At 41.9% G+C, this 24,297-nt stretch overlaps 1 protein-coding gene across 2 annotated transcripts in view; it reads right to left on the bottom strand.

Moving 5' to 3' along the window:
• Nucleotides 1-24,297, bottom strand: part of col4a5 (collagen, type IV, alpha 5 (Alport syndrome)) — a 314,426-nt gene that overhangs the window by 190,611 nt on the left and 99,518 nt on the right. For both annotated transcript variants that reach the window (XM_063061058.1, XM_063061059.1), the window contains exons 2-3: nt 3,324-3,383; nt 1,448-1,537 (exon numbers count right to left, since the gene is read on the bottom strand). In XM_063061058.1, the coding sequence (XP_062917128.1) occupies nt 1,448-1,537; nt 3,324-3,383 (150 nt within the window). The remainder of the gene's footprint in view (nt 1-1,447; nt 1,538-3,323; nt 3,384-24,297) is intronic.

Raw genomic sequence — 24,297 nt, forward strand, 5'->3', positions numbered from 1 at the left:
ATCTCTGGGGCAGAGAATGCCAAAGAATATCAATGTCATGAAAGAAGAAATTCTTCCTCATTTACATCCTTTGCAGCCAACCTTTGATCTGGAGACAATGCCCCCAAAACCTGAATTTCCCAACTGGAGAAGCATTCTCATAGCATCTCAAGGGCCCACTAAGAACCTTTCATCCATTTACTTTCTCCGAAACTCCAAGTCTTTAGCTTCAGAGTCAGATGATTCCCAATTGGTAATCACTACTTAGACTGTCCCAGCAGATGTTCATAGGTGGTAAGGACACTAATGCACATCTGCTCAGCTAAACATTCTAAGGTATGATCTCCTATTCTGTGCAAGTTAATGGATCACATCCTCATTAGGATATTCCTAATGGATGAGTATCCCTAAAGTAAATATGGAACATCTTCCTAGTCACCGTTCAGTGACAAATGCTCTGAAGAAGGATGCAGACTTATGGAGGGGGCGTGAAGGCTGATCTAGGAGGCTGTAACCCTTGGTACCCCGCTTCAGACTGCAATGCAAGGTCCCAGAGGGCTGCTCGGAGGAAAAGAAATAATGACAAGAACGAGAGCTTGGCATATGTTGCAGAGATGAAACATAGCAAAAAGAAGTCACAAAATTTTCTCTCCAGAGGTCTTCAGCCCAAGCAGATTGCAGACTCTTTGGTACTTTTCTTTTAAAAATGTATTTATTTTTTAATAGGATGTAATTATTTCCTGCACCTCCCTTGCTCTATGAAAACTTTTCACCCCCTCCAGTGCTTACACTTGCCTGTTTCTAAAGTCATCATTAAATCTGTATCCACTGCCCTTGCAGGCAGCATTTCCCATTTCACAATTTACTGTATGACATACAGTAATGTGCAAAAGTCTTAGGCTCATATATACAGTGTAGCTAGAGTGCCTAAGACATTTGCCCAGTATTGCGTTGTCAATGTGGAGCGGAGAGTGAACTTGTAATTCTGGTGGGAGCAAAGGATATTGGGAATGGTGAGGCTGGAGCACTGCAGGAAGAGTTTGGGACATGTAGCACACTTATACATACACTCACATATACATACACACACACACACACACTCACACACATATATGCATGCATTCAAATATATGTGTGAATATGTATATATATGTGTGTGCATATAAAGTGCTGGAGGAACTCAGCAGATCAGGCAGCATCTATGGAGAGGAAGAAACAGTCAACGTTTCGGGCTGAGACCATTCATCAGACATCTCAGCTTGAAACATCAACTGTTTATTCCTCTCCACAGATGCTGCCTGAACTGCTGGGTTCCTCCAGCACTTTGCATGACTTGCATGAAATACTAACACAGACTGCATTTCTAAAACTGGCTTCATTTGAAAATTCCAACTGTGCTTTCTTTTCAGGCATTGGAATGGGTTGCTCCTGATCACCAAGCTGATTAAGTAACAACATTCTTTCTTACCTTTATCCCTCTTGCTCCAGGGGGCCCCTCAGGACCTGGGAAACCAGGCAAGCCTATATGACCTTCTAGTCCAGGCAGGCCTCTTGCACCCTGTACAGCCATTAAAAAAAAACCTTAAGCATAAAGTTCAGACATTTATTTCATAATGAATTCTGAACCACAAAAGACCAATTCCATAACAAATACCATTCGCTATCTTAATCAGAATTTCTCCAAGTAACTGGAACCATATCTCAGTCATGCACGTTCCACCAAGCAGGGATTTTGGGGGTGGGGGGAAGAGCAATGGAAAGGCACATCATATTGAGACTTGCTGCTGGAGGCTTGGTGTCTCAATTCATTTGAAATTTAAAAGTTAACACCACGGGCAATAGAACGCAGGACCTGGTGTGGTTTTGTGCAAAGGAACAGAGTGCACGAGGAGGAATTGTGAAATTCTCTCTGATTGTCTGACTTTATATGTCCATTTAGAACAGAGATAAGGAGGAATTCATTTAGCCAGAGGGTGACGAATCTGTGGAATTCATTGCCAGAGCTGATTGTGGAGGCCAAGTCATCTGGCATATTTAAAGCAGAGGTTGATGGTTCTTCTTTGGTCAGTACATCAAAGGTTATGGAGATAAGGCAGGAGAACTGGGTTGAGAGGGATAATAAATCAGTCATGACGGAATTGTGGAGCAGACATGATGGGCTGAATTGTCATGAATTTTGTTCCTATATCTTTTGGTCTTATATCCTGGAAATCTCACTCCTTCTCTTTAGGTGGATTTAAAAACATCTTAGTCTGCTTTTGGGAAATAGCAAGAGCTCAGAACATCAGCCTGTTGACAGCTCTCTTTCCAAAAGTCAATTGAGATTAATTGTGAACTGTGTAGGGGCAGTAGACAAATTAATCCTGTCAATACACATTCAGTGCCCACTTTATGATGCACCTCCTCTACCTAATAAAGTGGGCACCGAGTGTATGTTCGTGTTTTCTGCTGCTACAGCCCATTCACTTCAAGGTCAGACATATTTTGCATCAGAAATGCTCTTCTGCATTCTGTTGTTGTAATGGTGGTTATCTGAGTTACTGTCACCTTCCTGACAGCTTGAACCAGTCTGGCCATTCTCCTCTGACCTCTTTCAGTAATGAGGCATTTTTGACAACAGAACTGCTGCTCACTGGATGTTTTTTTTCTCACCATTCTCTGTAAACTCTAGACACTATTGTGTGTAAAATCCCATGAAATCAGCAGTTTCTAAGATACTCACACCACCCCATCTGGCACCAACAATGGTTCCACAGTCAAAGTCATTTAGATCATACTTCTTCCCAATTCTGATGCTTGCTCTGAACAATTGAACCTCTTTACTCTGTCTGCATGCTTTAAAGCATTGAGCTGCTGCTACATGATTGACTGATTAGATATTTGCATTATCAAGCAGTGCTACTGGTGTACCTAATAAAGTGGCCACTGAGTGTAGATAGGTACAAATAATTCTAATCTTGAACCACTAATGCCCCTAGGAGCATCAGTTCAATATAATTTGTCATGCTAATGACAAATAGGCTTTGCATTTCCATTTGGTTTAATTCGGCATTGCTTTCATTAGATTTTTTTTTATTGAAGACCACTTTCAATCTTTCAGGAACCTCATTGTGTGCAATTCTGGTCACCCCTTTACAAGAACCTTGCAAGACTAATATGTTTCATAGAATCAGTAGGGTATAATTTGAACTGCTGGTGCCCAATAGGCTTTGCACTCCTATTTGGTTTTATCTGTCACCGGTTTTATTAGACGATTCCTCTCCAAGATCAGAGTTGCAGCTGGGATCCTTCATAAGGAATTGTGTCCAAGATCTTTGCGGAGCAGAAGAGCTTTGGAAACTTACCTTTTCTCCCTTCACACCACTGCAGTCACAACTGGATCCCGTTTTGCACCCATGACAAGCCTGCAACAAAGCACAAAGCAGTTATTGAACATTAGCTCCTCACAGTGCCAGCTTCTCAACATCATAAACCCGTTTACTGAAAGAATAATTATCATTATGTCAAGGTTTCGATCAATGGTTTAAAATAGTCCCTGAAAGTGGCTATACAGGTTGATGCGATAGTTAAGAAGGCTTATGGTATGCTTGCCTTTATTGGTCGAGGCATTGAGTTCAGAAGTCAGGAAGTTATGTTGCAGCTTTATAAAACTCTACCTTGGCAACATCTGCAGTATTGTATTCAGTTCTGGTTGCCTCATTATAGGAAGGATGTTAAGGCGTTGGAACGGATGCAGACGAGATTTACCAGAATGCAGCTTGGATGAGGGGGCATGTGCTATAACGAGAAGTTGGACAAGTTATGGCTGTTTTTCCTGGAGTGTTGGAGCCCAAAGGAAGATTTAATAGAGGCTTATAAGATTATGAGAGACACAGATAGAGCAGACAGACAATATTTTTTTTCCCAGGGCTTCCTGGGGTGGTGGTAGAGGCAGATACATTAGGGACTTCCAAGAGACGCTTACACAGGCACACGAATGTGAGGAAAATGGAAGGATATGGACATTGAGCGTAGGCAGAAGAGATTAGCCATTTGATGACTAATCTAATTGGTTTGTCACAATGTTGTGTGCTGAATTACCTGTTTATGTGCTGTACTGTGCTATGTTCTAAATCATAAGTATTCAGTTTGAGGAGCACAGATTTTGATGGGATTTTTTTGACTCTAAACTTACTCAATTTGCCACAAATGTTGTTATGATGATGCTTATTCTGTAATTATCTTGGTGCAGCTGTAGATTGAGATAACCACAAAGCTTTAAATTATTCTGGATACTCTTTTGGGTATAGCCTCTAGCTCTCCCATTTTCACTCGCATGGTGGTGATTTGTTACAGAACCTGCACCAAATGTACAGGTGACTCTTTTTAATTAACAAGCTTCTCAAGCAAGACCAATAACTGAGCTCCATTCACTTCTCACTGGGTCGTAACACACTCACGCCAGCTGATCTCAATCAACAATTAAGTGATCACCTAATTTGTGCTTGTTTTTTCCAGTGCAAGGGGTAGCATCTCGTGATTCCTCTTCTCATTAATGTACCCCTTACTTCTGTTAACTTTCTCCCCTTCTTTTCTTTTTTTCCCCTTCTGTGAATGAAGGACATGTCCGGCTAGCTCGACACGCTGAGCATGTCTCCTTGTTCTAATTTTACAACTCTCAAGTTTTTTTCCCAACATTTCAAAGACATGCAGTAAGTAGTGCGCATGCTACATTGGCACTGGAATATGGCAACACTTGTGTGCTGCCTCCAGCACACCCATGGACTGCGTTGGTTGTTGGAGCAAAACATCGAAATTCCGTTGCATGTTTCGATGCATGCAAAAGATAAATAAAAGCTAATGAAGCTTGAGTGGTGGGATGGAGATTCGTCTCTGCCAAAGCCGGTGTAATGTAAGGCTCCTTTCCTTCCGCTAGCCAGCAGGTCACCCCTGTCAGGGTCAGGTGAAGCCACTGGAGCAGGTGGTGGATGGTTGTAAGAGCAGCTGGTGGATTTGACAAGTCCTGGTTATGCGACCACTGAAGAGACAATCTCTGAAGATTACTAGTAATAGCTGGTTTTTTTTTGGTTCCTTTTCACATCATGTGGTGCATTGGGCAGCACTTTTGGCCATTTCCTTGGAATTTGTCTGTTTTTTACGAGACTGAGTTGTTAGCTTGACGCTCAACCCAGCACAGGTGGAAAGCCAGCTGGATTTGAATCCAGGGCCACTGGCCTTGAAGTCTGGTGCTGATGCCATGACACCACTGGCAGGATAATGGCTGGGGTTACCCATCTTGTCAAGACACTGCCCAGAAGGAGGCAACGGCAAACCACTTCTGTAGAAAATTTTCACAAGAACAGTCACGGTCAACATTGATTTCCTACATCATATGGCATGGTACAAAATGATGATGATGAAAACAGATAATACAAAGGTTTATTTCTATGGAATGCCAGCCGATAGATGCACTCACTCAACAAAGGAAGTAATTTTGAGGTCTGATTATAAGGTCATAAAACCATAAGATATAGGAGCAGAATTAGGCCATTTGGCCCATCAAGTCTGATTCACTATTTCATCATGGCTGATCCTTTTCCCTCTCAACCCCAATCTCCTGCCTTATCCATGTATCCCTTATGCCCTGACAAATCAAGAGTCTATCAACCTCTTCCTTAGATATGCATAAAGACTTGGCCTCCATAGCTGCCTGTGGCAATGAATTCCACAGATTCATCAATCTCTGGCTAATGAAATTCTTCCTTTCCATTCTAAAAGGATATCCCTCTATCCTGAGGCTGTGTCATCTAGTCTTAGACTCTCCCACCATAGTAAACATCCTCTCCACATCACCATTCAATAGGTTTCAATGGCATTACCCCTCATTCTTCTGAATTCTAGTGAATACAGGCCCAGAACCATCAAATGCTCTTCAAATGACAAGCTATTCAATCCTGGAATCATTTTCGTGAATCTCCTTTGAACCCCCTCCAGTTTCAGTGCATCCTTTCAAAGGTAAGGGGCCCAAACCTGCTCACAATACTCGAGGTGAGGCATCACCACTGCTTTATAAAGTTTCAACATTACATCCTTGCTTTTATATTCAAGTCCTCTTGAAATGAATGTTAACATTGCTTTTGCCTTCCTCATTGCAGACTGAACGTGCAATTTAACCTTCAGGGAATCCTGCACCAGGAATCCCAAGTCCCTTTGTGCCTCAGATATTTGTATTTTCTCTCCATTTAGAAAGTAGTTAACTTTCTACGCTTCTTTGCCTAATCTCCAAATCTAAGCCCTTCTGTAGCCTACTTCCTCGAAACTTACCTGTCCCTCCACTTATCTCTGTATTGTCTGCAAACTTTGCAGCAAAACCATCAATTCCATCATCCAAATCACTGAAATATAGCGTAAAATGAATTTGTCCCAGCACAGACGACTGTGGAACACCACTAGTTACTGGCAGACAGTCAGAAAAGGCTCCCTTTATTCCCATTCTTTGCCTCCTGCCAATCAGCCTCTACTTTGTCCATGTAATACCATGGGCTCATAGCATGTTAAGCAGGCTCATGTGTGGCAAATTGTTACAGGCCTTCTGAAAATTCATGAACACAACATCAACCAATTCTCCTTTTCTATTCTTCTTGTTATTTCTTAGAATTCCAACAGGTTGGTTGGGCAAGATTTTCCCTTTAGGAAATCATGCCTACTATGCCCTATTTTATCATGTGCCTCCAAGTACCCCGAAACCACATATTTAGGAATCGACTCCAACATCTTACCAACCACTGAGGCCAAATTAATTGGCCTATAATTTCCTTTCTTCTGCCTCTCACCTTTTTTGAAGTGTGGGGTGACATTTGCAATTTCCCAGTCTTCTGGAACTATTCTAGAATCTAGTGATTCTTGAAAGATCTTTACTAATGTTGCCACAATCATTTCAGCTACCTCTTTCAGAACACCATCTGGTCCAGGTAATCTTTCTACCTTCGGATCTTTCATTTTCCAAAGAACTTCCTCTCTAATAATGGAAACTTCATACACTTCATGACCCTTGACACTTGGAACTTCCACACTACTGCTAGTGCCTTCCGCAGAGAAGACTGATATAAAATATTTACTCAGTACAAATGACATTTCCTTGTCCCCATTACTACCTCTCCAGCATCATTTCCCAGTAGTCCGATATCCACTCTCACCTCTCTTTTACCCTTCACATATCTGAAGAAACTTTTGGTATCCTCTTAAATATTATTGGCTCGTTTACTTTTGTATTCTATCTTTATCTTCTTAATCACTTTTTAGTTGCCTTCTGTTGGCTTTTAAAAACTTCCCAATCCTCTAACTTTCCACTAATTTTTACTCTATTATATGCCCTCTTTTTGGCTCTTATGTTGGCTTTGACTTCTCTTGTTAGCCATGGTTGTGTCATTTTGCATTTAGAATACTTCTTCCCCTTCGGGATGCATATGTCCTGTGCCTTCCAAATTGCTTCCAGAAATTCCAGCCTCTGCTGATCTACATCATTCCTGCCAGTGTTCCTTCTTCAATCAACTTGGGCCAGCTCCTCCGTCAAGCCTCTGTAATTCCCTTTACTCCACTAGAATATTGATACATCTGACTTTAGCTTCTCATTCTCAAATTTCAGGGCGAATTCAATCATATTATGATCACTTCCCTGAAAGGTTCTTTTACCTTAAGTTCTCTCATCAATTCCGGTTCGTTGCATAACACCCAATCCAGAATCGCTGATCCCCTAAGTGGGCTCAGCCACGAGCTGCTTGTTGGCATTCTCGAAATTCCCCCTCTTGGAATCCAGCACCAACCTGATTTTCCCTATCTACCTGCATATTGAAATCCCCCATGACTATTGTAACATTGCCTTTTTGGCATGCATTTTCTAGACCACATCCTTACAACTTTTTGGGGGTCTATATATAATTCCCATCGGCATCTTTTTATCCTTGCTGTTTCCTCACTCTACCCACAAAGAGGTGACCCTATATCACCACTTTCTAATTATTTGATTTCATTTTTTTTACCAACAGCACAATGCCACCCCCTCGGCCTTCCTGCCTGACCTTTTGATACAGTGTGTATCCTTGGACATTAAACTCACATCTATAATCTTCTTTCAGCCATGATTCAGTGATGCCTACGACATCATACATGCCAATCTGTAACTGTGCTGCAAGTTAATTTACCTTATTCCATGTACTGCGTGCATTCAAATACAACTCCTTCAGCCCTGTATTCGCCCTTTTCTTATGCCAGTGTTTGAAGAGTTGCAGCTGTCAATGTGTCCAACAAAATCTCACAGTTTTGTGATTTTTACCAGATAATCCTTTTTACTACTGTGGATTGAAAACTGGCTAAGACACTACAGATAGTCTCCACCTTTACTCTTTAAAATAAACTTTGAAGCCCCCCCCCCCCCGCTATGTTCTAAGATTAATAACCCAGATACTAGGGAAGTATTCAGATTCAGTTTTAATATCACTGGAATATGTTGTGAAATTTGTTAACTTTGCAGCAGCAGTCCAATGCATTACATGATAAATATAGAGAAAAACTATTACAGTAAGAATATACCTGTATATTAAATAGTTAAACTAAAATAAGTAGTACAAAAACAGAAATTTTAAAAAATGTCCATTCAGAAATCAGATGGCAGAAGGGAAGAAGCTGTTTCTGAATTGCTGAGTGTGTGCCTTCAGGCCTCTGTACCCCCTTCCTGACAGAAGAGGACATGTCTTGGGTACTGGGGGCCCTTGATGACTGAAGCCACTTTTCTGAGGCACCACTCCTTGAAGATGTCTTGGATGCTACAGAGGTTAGTAAGCAAGATTGAGTAACTAATTGTACAAGTTACTGTAACTTACTTTGGTCTTGTGCAGGAGCCACCCCCCAATACTAGATGGTGATGCAGTCAGTCAGAATGCTCTCCATGGTACATTTGTGGAAGTTTCTGAATATTTTAGTTGACAAACCAAATCTCTTCAAACTCCTAATGAAATATAGCCATTGTTTTGCCTTCTTCATAGCTGGATTGATATGCTGGGACAAGGCTAGATCCTCAGAGACTTTGACACCAAGGAACTTGAAATTGCTCAATCTCTCCACTTCTGAACCCTCTGTGAGGATTGTTTTATGTTCCCTCATCCTATCCTTCCTGAAGTCCACAATCAGCTTTTTCATCTGACTGACATTGAGTACCAGGTTGTTGCTGAGACACTACTCAGCTAACTGGTATTTCTCACTCCTATACGCCCTCTCATCTCCATCTGAGATTCTACCAACAATGGTTGTACCATCAGCAAATTTATAGATGGTATTTGAGCTATACCTTGCTACACACTCACGGTTATAGAGCGAGTAAAGTAGTGGGCTAAGCACACACTACTGAGGTGCACCAGTGTTGATCGTCAGCAAGGAGGAGATATTATCACCAATCTACACATATTGTGGTCTTCTGGTTTGGAAGTCGAGGATCCAATTGCAGAAAGTGGTACAGAGGCCCAGGTTTTGTAGCTTATTGGTTAGGACTGTGGGAATGATGGGGTTAAATGCAGAGCTGTAGTCAATGAACAGCATCCTGACATAGGTGTTTGAATTATCCAGGTATTCTAAGGCACAAGTTTTCAGAGCCTACCAGGTACTCCTGCCACCTTGCACTCTCCTTTTGGACAGCCTGACATTGGCCTCTGAGACAGAGATCACACCCGAGCACCCCCTTAGAGCAGCATTTCAGAACGGTCCGGATTACTCACTCTAGAACGGCACTTGAGCTGACAAGCCTCTCATTCAGAGGTAAGATTGCTACCGGAGCAGAACGAGCACACAATCTCATTTACAGTACTGAAGATAAGTCACTTGAATCCTATCAGTCAGTGCCCGTGACCCATTCGTGGAAGGGAAAATGTTGATGATCGCGTGAAAGGAATGGAAATGTAATCCTTTTCCTTTACTTAGTACAATCAGAGGAAAGTGCACCATCTAGTGGAGAATGCGACACTGCATGCTTGGCAGACTTCCTCCGCTTTCGTATTACAAGTTACCAAAGCAGGTATATCATTATCTGACACAGATAAGAGCCTTTCCCACCTTACCTCCAGTATCACGGCTCATTAGGATCAGCAGACAAGCCAAAGGGCACAATTGGTCCCTCACTGGGCTTTTCTGCCATCATGTCAAGGATCCTTAGTAGCTTAGCGAGCAAGAGAGCAGAGTGAGAGTGTGTGTGAGAGAGAGAGAGAGAGAGAGAGAGAGAGAGAGAGAGAAGGGGAGGTGGGGAGAGGAAGAGAACTGAAGACAAAAAGACAGACAGAAAAAGAGAGGGAGATCTTCGTCCCTGACAGTTCTGAATTTGATTCAAATCCAGGTCCCAAGGCAACTGATTATACTGTATCTTAGCCCAGTACACTACACAGATCTTTAAAGCAGTGCCTCTGTTTAGAAACAATTGACTTCCAAAATCATGAAATTCATTATTTCCTGCTGAAACTCGCAAAACCATTTGCTGTTAACACATGCGGATCTGACAGAGGCGTATCAGCGCCACCTAATGACAGAATGCTGGAAGGCAACATTGCAGAACTGCGGAGCAGTATCTATTTGTCTGCTAATTTCTCTTACAACAGAGTTTGATGTAATATGTCTTTTTCCAAAGTCTAGTGTCAGACATGAAAACAATGTTGCCAGCCAAAAGACTAGGCCTCGACTATGGCAATGATTAGCTTCATTAGCTTTATTTGTCACATGTATATTGAAACATCAAAACACTTGGTGAAATGCTTTGTGGCCTGAAACGTCGACTGCACCTCTTCCTATAGATGCTGCTTGGCCTGCTGCGTTCACCAGCAACTTTGATGTGTGTTGCGTGAAATGCTTTGTGTTGTGTCAACGACCAACACAATCTGACATGCGCTGGGGGCAGCCTGCAAGTGTCACCACACTTCCAGTGCTCGCATAGCATGTCCACAACTTACTAACTGTAGCCATACATCTTTGGAATGTGGGAGAAAGGAATAAAATGGACGATCTTGAAATTCAGCTACAGATTGACAAATATGACATTGTGGCCATCTCTGAAAATTGGCTAAAGGATGGCTGCCATTGGGAGCTTAACGTCCAAGGATATACGGTATATCAGAAAGGAAGGTTAGTAGGCAGAGGGGGTGGTGTATAAGAAGTAATATTAAATCATTGAAAAGAGGTGACATAGGATTAGAAGATGTAGTCTCTATGCATTGAGTTAAGAAATGGCAAGGGTAAAAGGACCCTAATGGCAGTTGTATACAGGCCTCCAAACAGCAGCTGGAATGTGGATTACAAATTACAGCAGAAGATAGAAAAGGCAATGTCATGATAATCGTTGGGGATTTCAACATGGAAGTGGATTGGGAAAACCAGGTCAGTTCGGGATGTCAAGAGGGAGAGAGTTTGTAGAATGGTTGTTGAGCCCACTTGGGGATCAGCTGTGCTGGATTGGGTATTGTGCAATAATCCGGAGGTGATAAGAGAGCTTTAACTTTAGGGAACCCTTAGGGAACAGTGATCACAATATGATTGAGTTCACAGTGAAATTTAAAAGGGAAAAAATAAAATCCAATGTGTCGGTATTTCAGTGAAACAAAGGAAATCACAATGGCATGAGAGGGGAACTGGCCGGTTGACTGGAAAGGGACATGAGGCTGCTTAGCAAGATAAGAACCCATGGAATTACAGGGAGGTTACCAGCGTGGGTGGAGCATTGACTGTTCGACAGAAAACAGAGAGTAGGAATAAAAGGATCTTATTCTGGCTGGCTGCCAGTTACCAGTGGCGTTCCACAGGGGTTGGTGTTGGGACTGCTGCTTTTTACGATGTATGTTAATGATTTGCACTACAGTATTAATGGATTTGTGGCTAAATTTGTCAATGATACAAAGATAGGTGGAGGAGCGGGTAGTGTTGAGGAAACAGAGAGCCTGCAGAGAGACTTAGCTAGTTTAGGTGAATGGGCAAAGAAGTGGCAAATGAAATACAATGTTGAAAAGTGTATGGTCATGCACTTTGGTGAAAGAAATAAACAGGCAGACTATTATTTAGATGGGGAAAGATTTCGAAATGCAGAGATGCAAAGCGACTTGGGAATCCTTGTGCAAGATACCCTAAAGGTTAACCTCTAGGTTGAGTAGGTTGTGAAGAAGGCAAATGCAATGTTGACATTCATTTCTAGAGGTATAGAATATAAGAGCAGGGATGTGATGTTGAGGCTGTATAAGGCACTTGTGAGACCACACTTGGAGTATTGTGTGCAGTTTTGGGCTCCGTATTTTAGAAGGGATATACTGACATTGGAGAGGGCTCAGAGAAGATTCACGAGAATGATTCCAGGAATGAAAGGGTTACCGTATGAGGAACATCTTGCAACTTTTGGGCTGTATTCCCTGGAGTTCAGGAGAATGAGGGGGGGATCTCACAGAAAAATTCCGAATGTTAAAAGGCCTGAACAGATTAGATATGGCAAAGTTATTTCCCATGGTAGGGGATCCTAGGACAAGAGGGCATGATTTCAGGATTGAAGGATGTCCTTTTAGAACTGAGATGCAGATAAATTACTTTAGTCAGAGGGTGTGGTAAATCTGTGGAATTTGTTGCCATGAGCGGCTGTGGAGGCCCAGTCACTGGGTATATTTAAGGAAGAGATAGATAGGTCCTTGATTAGCTAGGGCATCAAAGGGTATGGGGTGAAAGTAGGGGAGTGGGGAGGACTGGAAGAATTGGATCAGCTCATGATTGAATGGCAGAGCAGACTTGATGGGCTGAATGTCCTACTTCTGCTCCTATATCCTATATATATGGTCTTATGGTCTAAAACCAGAGCACCTGGAGGAAACCCACATGGTCATGGGAACATATTTCTTTCCTTACAGAACATATACAATTCCTTACAGACAATGGCAGAATTGAACCCTGATCTTTCAGCTGGTACTGTAAAGAGTTATGGCAACCACTACATTCAATTGGGTGGCACAGAGCATAGTGGTTAGCTCAATGCTTTACAGTACCAGTGTCCCGGGTTCAATTCCCGCCACTACCTGTAAGGAGTATGAACGTCCTCCCAGTGATCGTGTTGGTTTCCTCTGTGTGCTCTGCTGTCCTCTCACACTCCAAAGATATATCCAAAGACATATCGGTTGATAGGTCAATTGGTCATTGTAAATTGTCCCGAGATCAGGCTAGATTTAAATCGGGAGATTGCTGCATGGGGCCTACTCTGCACTGTAACTCAATAAAATTTAAAATATGTTGACAGGTAGGTGAGAGGGGAAAAGTTAATGTGCTAGTACAGATCCTAGAAGAATATAGGTTGATGGAGATTCTAGTCGGCCCCGAGCTTTGTGCTATGTCTATGATTTTGAATTTTAAACAAACTTTTTCTCAATTTACCAAAGTCTGTGCTGGCGGTAATGATAACTTTCAATGTCAATGTTGGTTTTGGCCAAGAGGGGCTCCAAAGATGTGGGAAATTGTTCTAATTTTCTGGAGTGTCACCATGAACAAATTCTGTCAGAAGATGGTAGAGGATTTTATGCACATACATGGTTGTATGGAACAGCTCAAGCACTGAGATTCAGGTAGATACTTCGGGAGAGGGGCCACTGTAGGTTGAACCATGAAGACCTAAAGATCAGGACTATTCTCATGGACATTCGTTGGAGAAGAGATATAACATGCTGGTGAGAAAGACTGAGAAATATTTTGGGACAACGATACAGCCAGTGGGCCTTCACAGAGATTAGTTCAGTTGTATACCATTAGTTGATTATGGATTTCTGACTAAATATACCTCTTTTATTCATCATATTCTTTCATACAAAATCTATCAATTTTGGTTAACAAAATCCATCAGTCTATGATCTAAAATTAACAGTTGCCATTGGTGAAACAGACTTCCAAAATCTAGCATCCTTTATGCGAGGAAAAGTCTCCTAATTTCAGTCCATTAATCCCCATATGGTTGTACACATCACTTCCCCCACCAGCTCTAGTTTGAATCTTAGTGCTTCTCCTAGTTCAGAGGAAGGGTTCCTGAACTGAAACATTAATTGACCATTAACATTAATGTTAATGGTCCAATTCTTCCAACATTTTTGTTTTGGACTTTAGAACATTGTTTTTAGTCTATGCCCTGTCCCTCTCAATTTCTAATTTCTGCAAGTAAAGAGATTTTCTCTAAGACCTTCATGCACAATTGAGCACATCTACAAGGAGTGCTGTTACAAGAAAGCAGCATTCATGATCAAGGGCCCCCATTACCTAGGCTATGTTCTCTTTCTACTGCTGCCATTGGGAAGGAGGTAGAGGATTCTTAGATCCCACACCATCAGTTTCAGGAACGGTTATTACCTTTCAACCATCAGGCTCCTGAACCTGTGTGGATAACTTCACTCACCTCAACTGTAAACTGATTCCACAACCTAAGGACTCACTTGCAGAGTCTCTATAACTGAAGAGTGTACAACTCATATTCCCAGTATTATTTATTTTTTGTTTGCACAAATTTTCTTCTTGTGCACATTGTTTCTTTGTCAGTCTTTGTTTATGTATAGTTTTATTTATTTATTTCCCTGTAAATGCCTGCAAGGAGATGAAGCTCAAGATAGCATATGGTAATATATACATCATCATAATCATCTGCTCCTTATGCTACTGGCATTTATGGCAGCAATGGAAGTCCTCTATCTCTGTCTGTCCTTGGCTATCTTCTCTATTATGCCAAAGGTGTGGTCAGGGTCCTCACTTCTGTCTCAACAGTATAGTGCCAAGTTGTCTTTCTTCTCCTTCATTTCCTTCAGGATCCAATCAAGTGCTGTCTTGATGATGGAGTTGGCCTCTCTTCTCATCATGTGCCCAATCTATCTCCAAGGTTTCCTCATTCTGATTGTGGCCATGTCCTCTTGATGACACTGAACGAGTAGGGCGTGGTTGGAGATCTCGCTTGTCCAGAAAATATGGAGGATCTTCCGGAGTCTCATGGTGCGGAATGATGACAGCTTGACAAGGTTGTTCTCTGTCACGCACTAGCATTCTGACCTGTAGAAGGGTATGGACATACCACGGCTCAGGTACAGCTTCACCTTGGTGTGGATGCTGTACTTGGTTGATCCCCGTATGTTGCTCATTGATCTGGATGATTCTAGCCTTGCTGAGTCTGCACTAGGTGTCGTCCTTGGTCCCACCATCCTGCTGAATGATGCTGCCCAAGTAGGAGAATCTGCCAGTGCTGGATAAGTGGAAGCCAAATGGCTTGACAGGAGGAAGAAATTCTACATTAAGGGTCATGGTCTCAATATATACAAACTTTGACAATAAATTTACTTTGACTTTGAGATTTTCACTACTGACTTAATCAGCTCCCATTAATATCTTGAGCACCAGCTTCTTACTCGCTGCTGCTGGTGGAAGGTGTCTGCATGGAACGGTCTCTCTCTGTCTTGTCCGCTGCTCCCAGAGGAAGGTCCCTGTGTTCAAATTGTCTCTCTACTCTTACTCAATGCTGTCGGAAGATGATACCAGAGTCCTGGGTCTTGGCCGGGGTTTAATTGATGCGGTTTGTCAGTTGAACGTTGTAGTTGTTTTTCTGGGTTCTGGTTCCTTCTTTTTTGTTGCCTTTTTGATCGAAGCAGACTGACTCTACAGCCTTAAGTTAACTAATGACACAGAGCTAGATTGAACTGAATTGAGCTGAACTGAATATACCTGGACTGATTTGATGATTCGTACTTTGGTGTTTTATATTCTGTGTTTTTTGCTGAGTGCATGATTTGTTCTTTTTCTTTTGCACATTGGGGGTTTGACGTTTTTTCTTTGAATGGGTTCCAGGGTTTTCCTTCTTTGTTCCATGGCTGAGAATCCCAGGGATCCTGCATACCTTACTTTGATAATAAATGTACTTTTGAAAGTTGAATGAATGAATGAACATCAGTGAAGTCTTTTCCTATTTGAGAACTCTACTCATAATATAATACTTGAACTATAGGTATCCTTTAGGTAAATCTGTGGCAGACAAACCCAAGGCCCCAGAACTGGTGACCGTGTCTAGAACTTTGTTGCAGCATAACTTTTAAGCCCTTGCACTCAAGTCCACTGTCAAACATAATGGCCAATATCCTTTGATAAACGATCAGGTTATAAATGTTTTTTTTTAAACCAATTATAAATTGGAAGTCACCCAATTTAGTATAAGTGCTAAGTACAGATTTTATTAAGCTCCAAAAACAGAAGCAAAACCAATTTCTGTTCTATATATTTTATCTCCAATGTGATGACCTGACTTTTGATATCCACTTGGTACAGCTTTGTCCATTCACACTATCTATCAATGTCCCTTCCTGTTCCAATGCCTTTACATGGTTACAATGCAGCTGCTTTGGCAAATGTTACTTGATGGTTTTTCTCTTCTGTCATCTTTAAACAATTTACAAACAAGTTCCCAAAACGAATAAATCCACAGATTCAGCCCTTGCTTCAGGGTGTGTCCTGTGGTTAATCACAGAATGATTACTCAGAGGTACTTTGGGTAAAGACGCTACCCCTTGATTACATTTCATTGAATAACTTGAGTGAGAGATTTGCCATGCTTGGTCTCTCGTTTCAGTTAGCGGAAGATTTTTGATTCTGCTTATATCTTACTGCCATAGTTGTGAACAGCCTTTGTGAGTGAGGGACAGTGAAATATTCAGAAGAGATCATGGCAAGATAAAAATTGTGAAAGAAGGGAGAAAACTTTGAACTTAAATGAACTTGAATGAGAGAGAGAGCCTGTTTGAGATGTTGAAGTGTTGGGATGGACAGCAGTTTTTGATGGCCTCTAGATCATGCTCTCTTTTGGGGCTTTGCTATTGTTTGTATGGTGGGTGGTGGGGGAAGGGTTAATGCTTTTACTGGATCAAGTGGGGGGACGGTTGATGCTTTTGCTGCGGCTTGTGCATAGGAGGGAGGAGGGGGACCTTTGGGGTCCTGATGTCTCCTGCCATTCATTCGTTGGGGTTTTCTTCTGTTTCATGGATGTCTGCGAAAAGTAAGAATTTCTGTAAGACCATAAGACATAGGAGCAGAATTAGGCCAGTCTGCTCTGCTATTCTTCATGACTGATCCTTTTTTCCTATCTCCTCCTCAACCCCATTTCCCAGCCTTCTCCCCGTAACCTTTGAGGCCATGTCCAACCAAGAACCTATCAATCTCTGCCTTAAATACACCTAACAACCTGGCCTCCACAGGCAGCAAATTTCACAAATTCACCACCCTCTACCTAAAGAAATTTCTCTGCATCTCTGTATTGAATGGATGCCCCTCTATCCTGAGTCTGTGCCCTCATGTCCTGGACTCTCCCACCACAGGAAACATCCTTTCCACATCAACTCTGTCTAGGTCTTTCAACATTCGAAAGGTTTCAATGAGATCCCCCCCTCATCCTTCTAAATTCCAGCGAGTACAGACCCAGAGCCATCAAATGTTCCTCATAGGATAACCCTTTCAATTCCTGGAATCATCCTTGTGAACCTCCTCTGGACTCTCTCCAATGCCAGCACATCTCTTCTAAGATGAGGAGCCCAAAACTGTACATAATACCCAAGGTGAAGCCTCACCAGTGCCTTATAAAGCCTCAACATCACATCCCTGCTCTTGTATTCTAGACCTCTTGAATATTGATTGTATATTGTATATATTCTCTGATATTAAATTGAACCATTGAAAATTTGACGTATATCTCTCAATAATTAAACATCTACTTCCATAATTTCTTGGAGAGGGATTATAATCTCATTTTACTAGAATTTCAGTCTTCGGGAAAGTTGCCACAGGGTACACTCACAAAACATTGGAGAAATTCAGCAAGCTGGGCAGCATCTACAGAGAAGTAAACAGTTCACATTTCTGGCCAAGTCTCTTCAATAGGATGGAAAAATGCTGCCTGGCTTGCCAAGTACTTTCAGCACTTTCTGCGTGTTGCTGAAGATTTCTTGTAGATCTCGTGTGTGTGATTTACCACAGGCTACAAATGATTAATTACTCTTGGCAATCTTTAATCTCCTGAATTCACGCACTCGGTGGAACCTAAACAGACTGGCATAAAATCACAAGCAAATAAATGAATATTAGATGATTAAAATTTGAACAACATGTTTCATTTCGAAAGTGTCAGGAATAAATGTGTCTTCAAACAGAGATAAGTATTCATCTTCTACCCTTAGCAATCTGCTACTACATACAGGAAACCATCAATTGTTCATCTGGACTAACAGAAGTGAGAGCTATAATTACCTATTTCTTATTGAAAGAACCGGTTTGTAACAGCTGTTACCGCTTATCCTATTGAAAGCTGTACTTTGTAACTTGTGTTACATCAAGTAGATTAAGTGGTCTTTGGAATAAGGATTGAGAGAGAGAGAGTGATATTAGAAAGGTGAGGAGAGAGAGAGAAGAAACAATAGAAAGTCGATGAAAAAGAATTGGTGATGAAAAAAGTGAGCAAAAATAGAAATAAAAGAAAGGACAAAGAGAGACAGAATGAGAGGTTTCTACTGTACAGGTCACAGGCAGGCCTAAGACCCGTAGCAGATAACATTTCGCTATATGTTTCGACGTTTCAATCATGACAAATAAAGCTAATTTAAAATTTTATCTTAGATCCTCTGGTGCAGCAACGTTGCAAAGGAAAGAACCTAGGACAGTGGTAACACAGCTAGCAGAGATGCTACTGTCTGTTCAACCTTGCCCTCCACCACATAACTTTACAAGTGACTATGAGTTTCCTCTGGGTGTATGAGTTTCCTCCCACACCCAAAAGAGCTATGGGTTACTATGGTGATTTGGCCTCTGTAAATAGAGTCTAGAGTATGGGTGACTTGTGGAATCTTGGGGAAATTGATGGGAATGGGGGAGAATAAATTGGGATTGGGAACTTGATGGGCCTAGTGGCCTGTTACTATACTCTATAATTCACACTTTTTTATTTGTTCTTACTTGTTAGTTAAGTTATCAGTAGGAACTTGGGAGTACAAGAGGAACAGTGGTGCAGACTATTATCTAAATGGGGAGAAGGTTCAAACATCAGATGTGCAGAGGGACTTGGGAGTCCTCGTGCAAGACTCCCAGAAGGTTAGTTTACAGGTTGAGTCTGTGGTGAAGGCGGCAAATACAATGTTGGCATTTATTTCAAAGGAAATAGAATACAAAAGCAGGGATATAATCCTGAGGCTTTATAAGACACTAGTCAGGCCACATTTAGAGTACAGTCAACAGTTTTGGGCACCTTATCTCAGAAAGGATGTACTGTCATTGGAGAGATTCCAGAGGAGGTTCATGAGGATGATTCCGGGAATGAAGGGGTTAACATATGAGGAGTGTTTGGCAGCTTTGAGCCTGTACTCACTAAAACCTACCGAATGTTGAAAGGACTAGGTAGGGTGGATGTGGAGAGCATGTTTCCTCTGGTGGGAGTATCCAGAACTAGAGGGCACAGCCTCAAAATTGAGAGACAACCTTTTAGAACTGAGGTAAGGAGGAATTCTTTTAGCCAGAGTGTAGTGAATCTGTGGAATGCTCTGCCACAGACTGTGGTGAAGGCCAAGTCCATGGATATATTTAAGGCAGAAGTTGATGATTTCCTGATGGTCAGGGCATCAAAGGATAGGGCAAGAAGGCAGGAGTATGGGGTTGAATGGGATCTGGGATCAGCCATGATGGAATGGCAGAGCAGACTCGATGGGCTGAATGGCCTAATTCTGCTCCTATGTCTTATGGTCTTATGGTCTTAATACAAAGCTAGGTGCCTGCACTAATGATTTAAAGGCATGAGTTCCAATTACAATATGTCAACTAGAGAATCTAAATTCAGTTAATTAAGCAAATATAGAATAAAAAACTTATAGCTGTGAAAGTGAATGAAGAACTAGTGGAATGTCATTAAGTTCATAATTGTGCTATACAGGTGGCCCCCGCTTTTCGAACGTTTGCTTTACGAAACCTCGCTGTCATGAAAGACCTACATTAGTTCCCTGTTTTCGCTAACAGAAGGTGTTTTCACTGTTATGAAAAAAGGCAGCGCACGGAAAAAGCAGCGCACGATAAAAGGCAGCGTGCGCCCTGATCAGCCGCTCTCCCCCGGATTTGGAACGGCATTCTAGCTGGCATTGCTTAAACACGTGCCTGTGAGCAGCTTTTTGCAAGAGGAGTTCTAAGGTATCGGAAAAGCCTAAAAGAGCTCGTAAGGGTGTTACACTTAGCGTAAAACTAGACATAATTAAGCGTTTCGATCGTGGTGAACACAGTAAGGACAAAGTGAGTTTGGCTTGTGGAAGCTGATGAAGATGATGTTGAAGAGGTTTTGGCATCTCATGACCAAGAACTGATAAATGAAGAGCTGATGCAATTGGAAAAGGAAAGGATAACAATCGAAACCGAATGCATGTGAAGCAACTGCGTGAGATTTTGGCTGCAATGATTGCAGAAAAGCACGACTTTAATTTTGAAAGGGTACGTAGGTTTAGGGCATATTTGCAAGATGGTTTGAGTGCTTGCAAAGAACTGTATAATCAAAAAATGCGCAAGGCTAGCAGTCAAGCATACTGTCGTTTTTCAAGCCTTCCACATCAGCCACAGCAGACGACAAACCTCAACCTTCGACATCGAGGCAGGCAGACATAGAAGAAGATGACCTGCCTGGCCTGATGGAAACAGACGACACCTCAGTGTCCCACCACCCCAACCCCCGAGCCGCGGACAGATACTGATTCACGGAGAATGCAGTGGTAGCCGGGACGCACCCAACACAACTTTAAGACAAAAAAACCGAAGTAAACATGCTAGTTAATTAGGTGCCACCCGGCACGTAAATGTCGGCCCAGATCAGAGGCAACGAAATTGGCAATCGCCTCTGATCTGGACCAACATTTACGTGCCGGGGGGCACCTAATTAATTAGCATGTTTATTTCGGCTTTTTTTCTTAAAGATGTGCCTGAGTGCGTCCCGGCTACTGCTGTACCCCTGCATGCTTCGCGGATCGGTATCAGTCAGCGGCCTGGAGGGTGGGGACCACTGCACCACCTCATCCTCCGACGACTCAGCCTAACACACCATCATCAGTGTGCTCGGCGCTGTCTTCCCAATTCTGGTAAGTGATACTACACTGTACATACATTATTTCTACTTTATATAGGCTGTGTATTTTTATGTGTTATTTGGTAGGATTTGGCAGCTTCATAGCTTAACAGTTACTGGAGAGAGTGTTTCTGCTGAGAGCGCTTGTGTGAGATTTTCACTACAGAGAACAGTGCAACAATGATTGTAGAGAAGTATATCTAGTTTATATAGGCTGTGTATTTACCATATCATTCCTGCTTTTACTATATGTCACTGTTATTTTAGGTTTTATGTGTTATTTGGCATGATTTGGTAGGTTATTTTTGGGTCTGCGACCGCTCACAAATTTTTCCCATATAAATAAATGGTAATTGCTTCTTCACTTTACGACATTCCGGCTTACGAACTGTTTCATAGGAACGCTGTACCTTCGGATGGTGGGGGAAACCTGTATGGTTTTTGTAACTCTAGATCCACAGGAATGCCATTAATTTGTAACAGGTCTACAAGCCCCTAGTTATAAACTCACCCACAGTGTGTTGATATTGGGTTCACTGTCCATAAAACTCTAAGCTCGAAAGGAGATTTTAAGCCCTACCCAATACAGGTATCTACAGGTATGCTCACTATAGGGAGGTTATACTGTATCAATCTACTCTTCAAAGACTAGCTTACTTTCTTGTCTAGTCTCTGTGGTACGGTTTTGCTGCCAATAGTCACTATTTGAGTGGTAGGTCCTTCTGCTCTACCAAGAAGATACTTCCAGATAACTAAGTAGCTAAAAAGTTTATTTTAATGATGCACATTTAAATTTAGACAACTGGTTTTTAAACACATATTTAAAACTCAGAGGACTTCTGATTTGTAAAAGATTTCCAAATTACAAAAGATTTATAAACTACAAAGTATTTCCAAACATTGATAAAATTCTTATGAACTAAAAGAACATACCAACGAGTTGCAGATAAACGAGTCTTCTGTCGCAGAAACCAAAGGTTGAGGAATGAATTCTAGTTCTTCTTTCTGTTACCTTGTCCTTCTGTCATTCCTAACAATTCCCAATGCTTTCTAAATCGCATATTGTTTTCCCACTAGATGACATTATCTGCACGTGATGTTTTTCAGATACTTTTGCTGGGACAAAGTAATACCCAAAATCTTCTGGGTACAGAAGTACCAGACACCCAAAATTAATGCTGTGAGGGCTGACTCTTTCAGTACACAGATATCCCAACTATTGACCGATCGCCTATTCCTGCGACCATGATTGATGTGCTAAGTGACAAAATCAGTCCGATCTGCAAGCTTCCTTGAACTCAGACACAATAATGCAAATAACTTGGCCAGTGTTGTCTGGTCTGATGCAGGACAATTAACATAACCCGACTGTCTTACATTGATTAAGCATGGGCATACAGGACCCCATTGTTTAATTATTTACAAGAAGCTGAGCAGGGAATATTGGTTAATAATTTAACTTTGTCACAAATAGCTCTGACCCTTTGGAAAGGTTATGCTGCTGCTCTCAAAAGCTGAGGTTAGTAATACGGTTCTCGGGCCCTGGAGAGTGAATATCCCATCACAGCAACAGTTTCGTGACATGGAATGCCACAGTTCATGAAGGAGGTTCAAAACTACCCTCCTGAGGGGCAAGTGCTGCCCTTTTGCCAGAGGTGCCCACATCTCAGAGCTGAAGGTTGGCATGGCAGCTGCCCCGCACATTACCTCAAAGAACTGCAAGGAGCTGTGCACTAACCTGTGGAAACTTGCTGTGCACAAATCGGATGCCACATGTCCTTCATTGCAACAGTTCTACAGAAGTACTCCACTAGGTGCAGAGCACTCTGAAGGATGTTAAAATGCACATCTTTTTAGTCTATATCTATTGTCTACCGACTGGTACAGGTTGGTCGATGTGATTAGTTAAACTGTTATCGTTGTACAGTGGGGGAATCTGGAAGGTAAGCCTAGGTGGATTCATGGCTATTTTTTCACAGAGCAGTTTCTTGTTGAATTGTACCCCCAGCATGTTCGGAAGAGCAATCTTGAAAGGAGGGCTGTGAACTATAAATGACCTTTACTTGTAAGATAGAGCCGGCTCACAAGAGGGCAGCACCATGCTTCAAAGCCTCTCCAATTTCCCTGGCACAAGACTTGTTTCTATCTCCAATGATCTAAAACATGCTCAGCCCTTTTGGCCAGAAACACTGCAGTTCTACAAATTAGTTTTTAGTTTCTACTTGATAACCGCATATAAACAAAGCCACAGATCTTATAAAACAAGCTAACAAGTGAAACAAAGGACATCAAGTAATCAACAATGCTACAGATTTACCAAGCAAAAACAGATTCCTGTTTTTTGTGCATTTTCTCTCTGAAGCACTTCTTTCACTCAAGTTTGCAGTTCCCAAGAGGCAAAATATAACTCAAGAGTGGGAGCCAGATATTGACAGTGGGGCTACCATTTGATCATGGGTGCCCAAGAATGGAAAAGGCCATAAAAAGTGGTTGATACAGCCCAGTTCATCACAGACAAAGTGTTTCCTACCATTGAACAAACCTACAAGGAGCACTGCCACAAGAAAGCAGCATCCGTCATTAAGGATGCCCACCATGCTCTTTTCTGACTGCTGCCATCAGGAAGTAGGTACAGAAGTCTTAGGTCCCACACAACCAAGTTCATGAACAGTTATTACCCTTCAACCGTCAGACTCCTGAACCACAAACACGAGGAATTCTGCAGATGCTGTAATTTCAAGCAACACACATAAAAGTTGCTGGTGAACGCAGTAGGCCAGGCAGCATCTCTAGGAAGAGGTACAGTCGACGTTTTGGGCCGAGACCCTTTGTCAGGATTAACTGAAAGAGGAGCTAGTAACAGACTACTGAACCAGTATGGTTAACCTGATTCGCCTCAAATCTGAGCTGATTCCACAAGCTAAAGATTCAGTTTCAAGGACTCTACAACTCATGTTATCAGTATCATTTATTTATTTCTATTTGCATCAATTGTCTTCTTCTGGTTTTTTTTTAGTCATTTGTGTGTAAGATTCTTCCTTTGATTCTATTGGATTTTTTTGTTCTGCTGTAAATGCAAGAAAATGAATCTCAGGGTAGTATATGGTCATATACTGTATATACGTACATTGATAATAAATCTACTTTGACTTTGGGGGTGACATTGTTGTTCAGCTCTGTCTTTGGTGGAC

Source organism: Mobula hypostoma, chromosome 10 (assembly GCF_963921235.1).
Source record: "Mobula hypostoma chromosome 10, sMobHyp1.1, whole genome shotgun sequence".
NCBI classification, from domain to species: Eukaryota; Metazoa; Chordata; class Chondrichthyes; order Myliobatiformes; family Myliobatidae; genus Mobula; species Mobula hypostoma.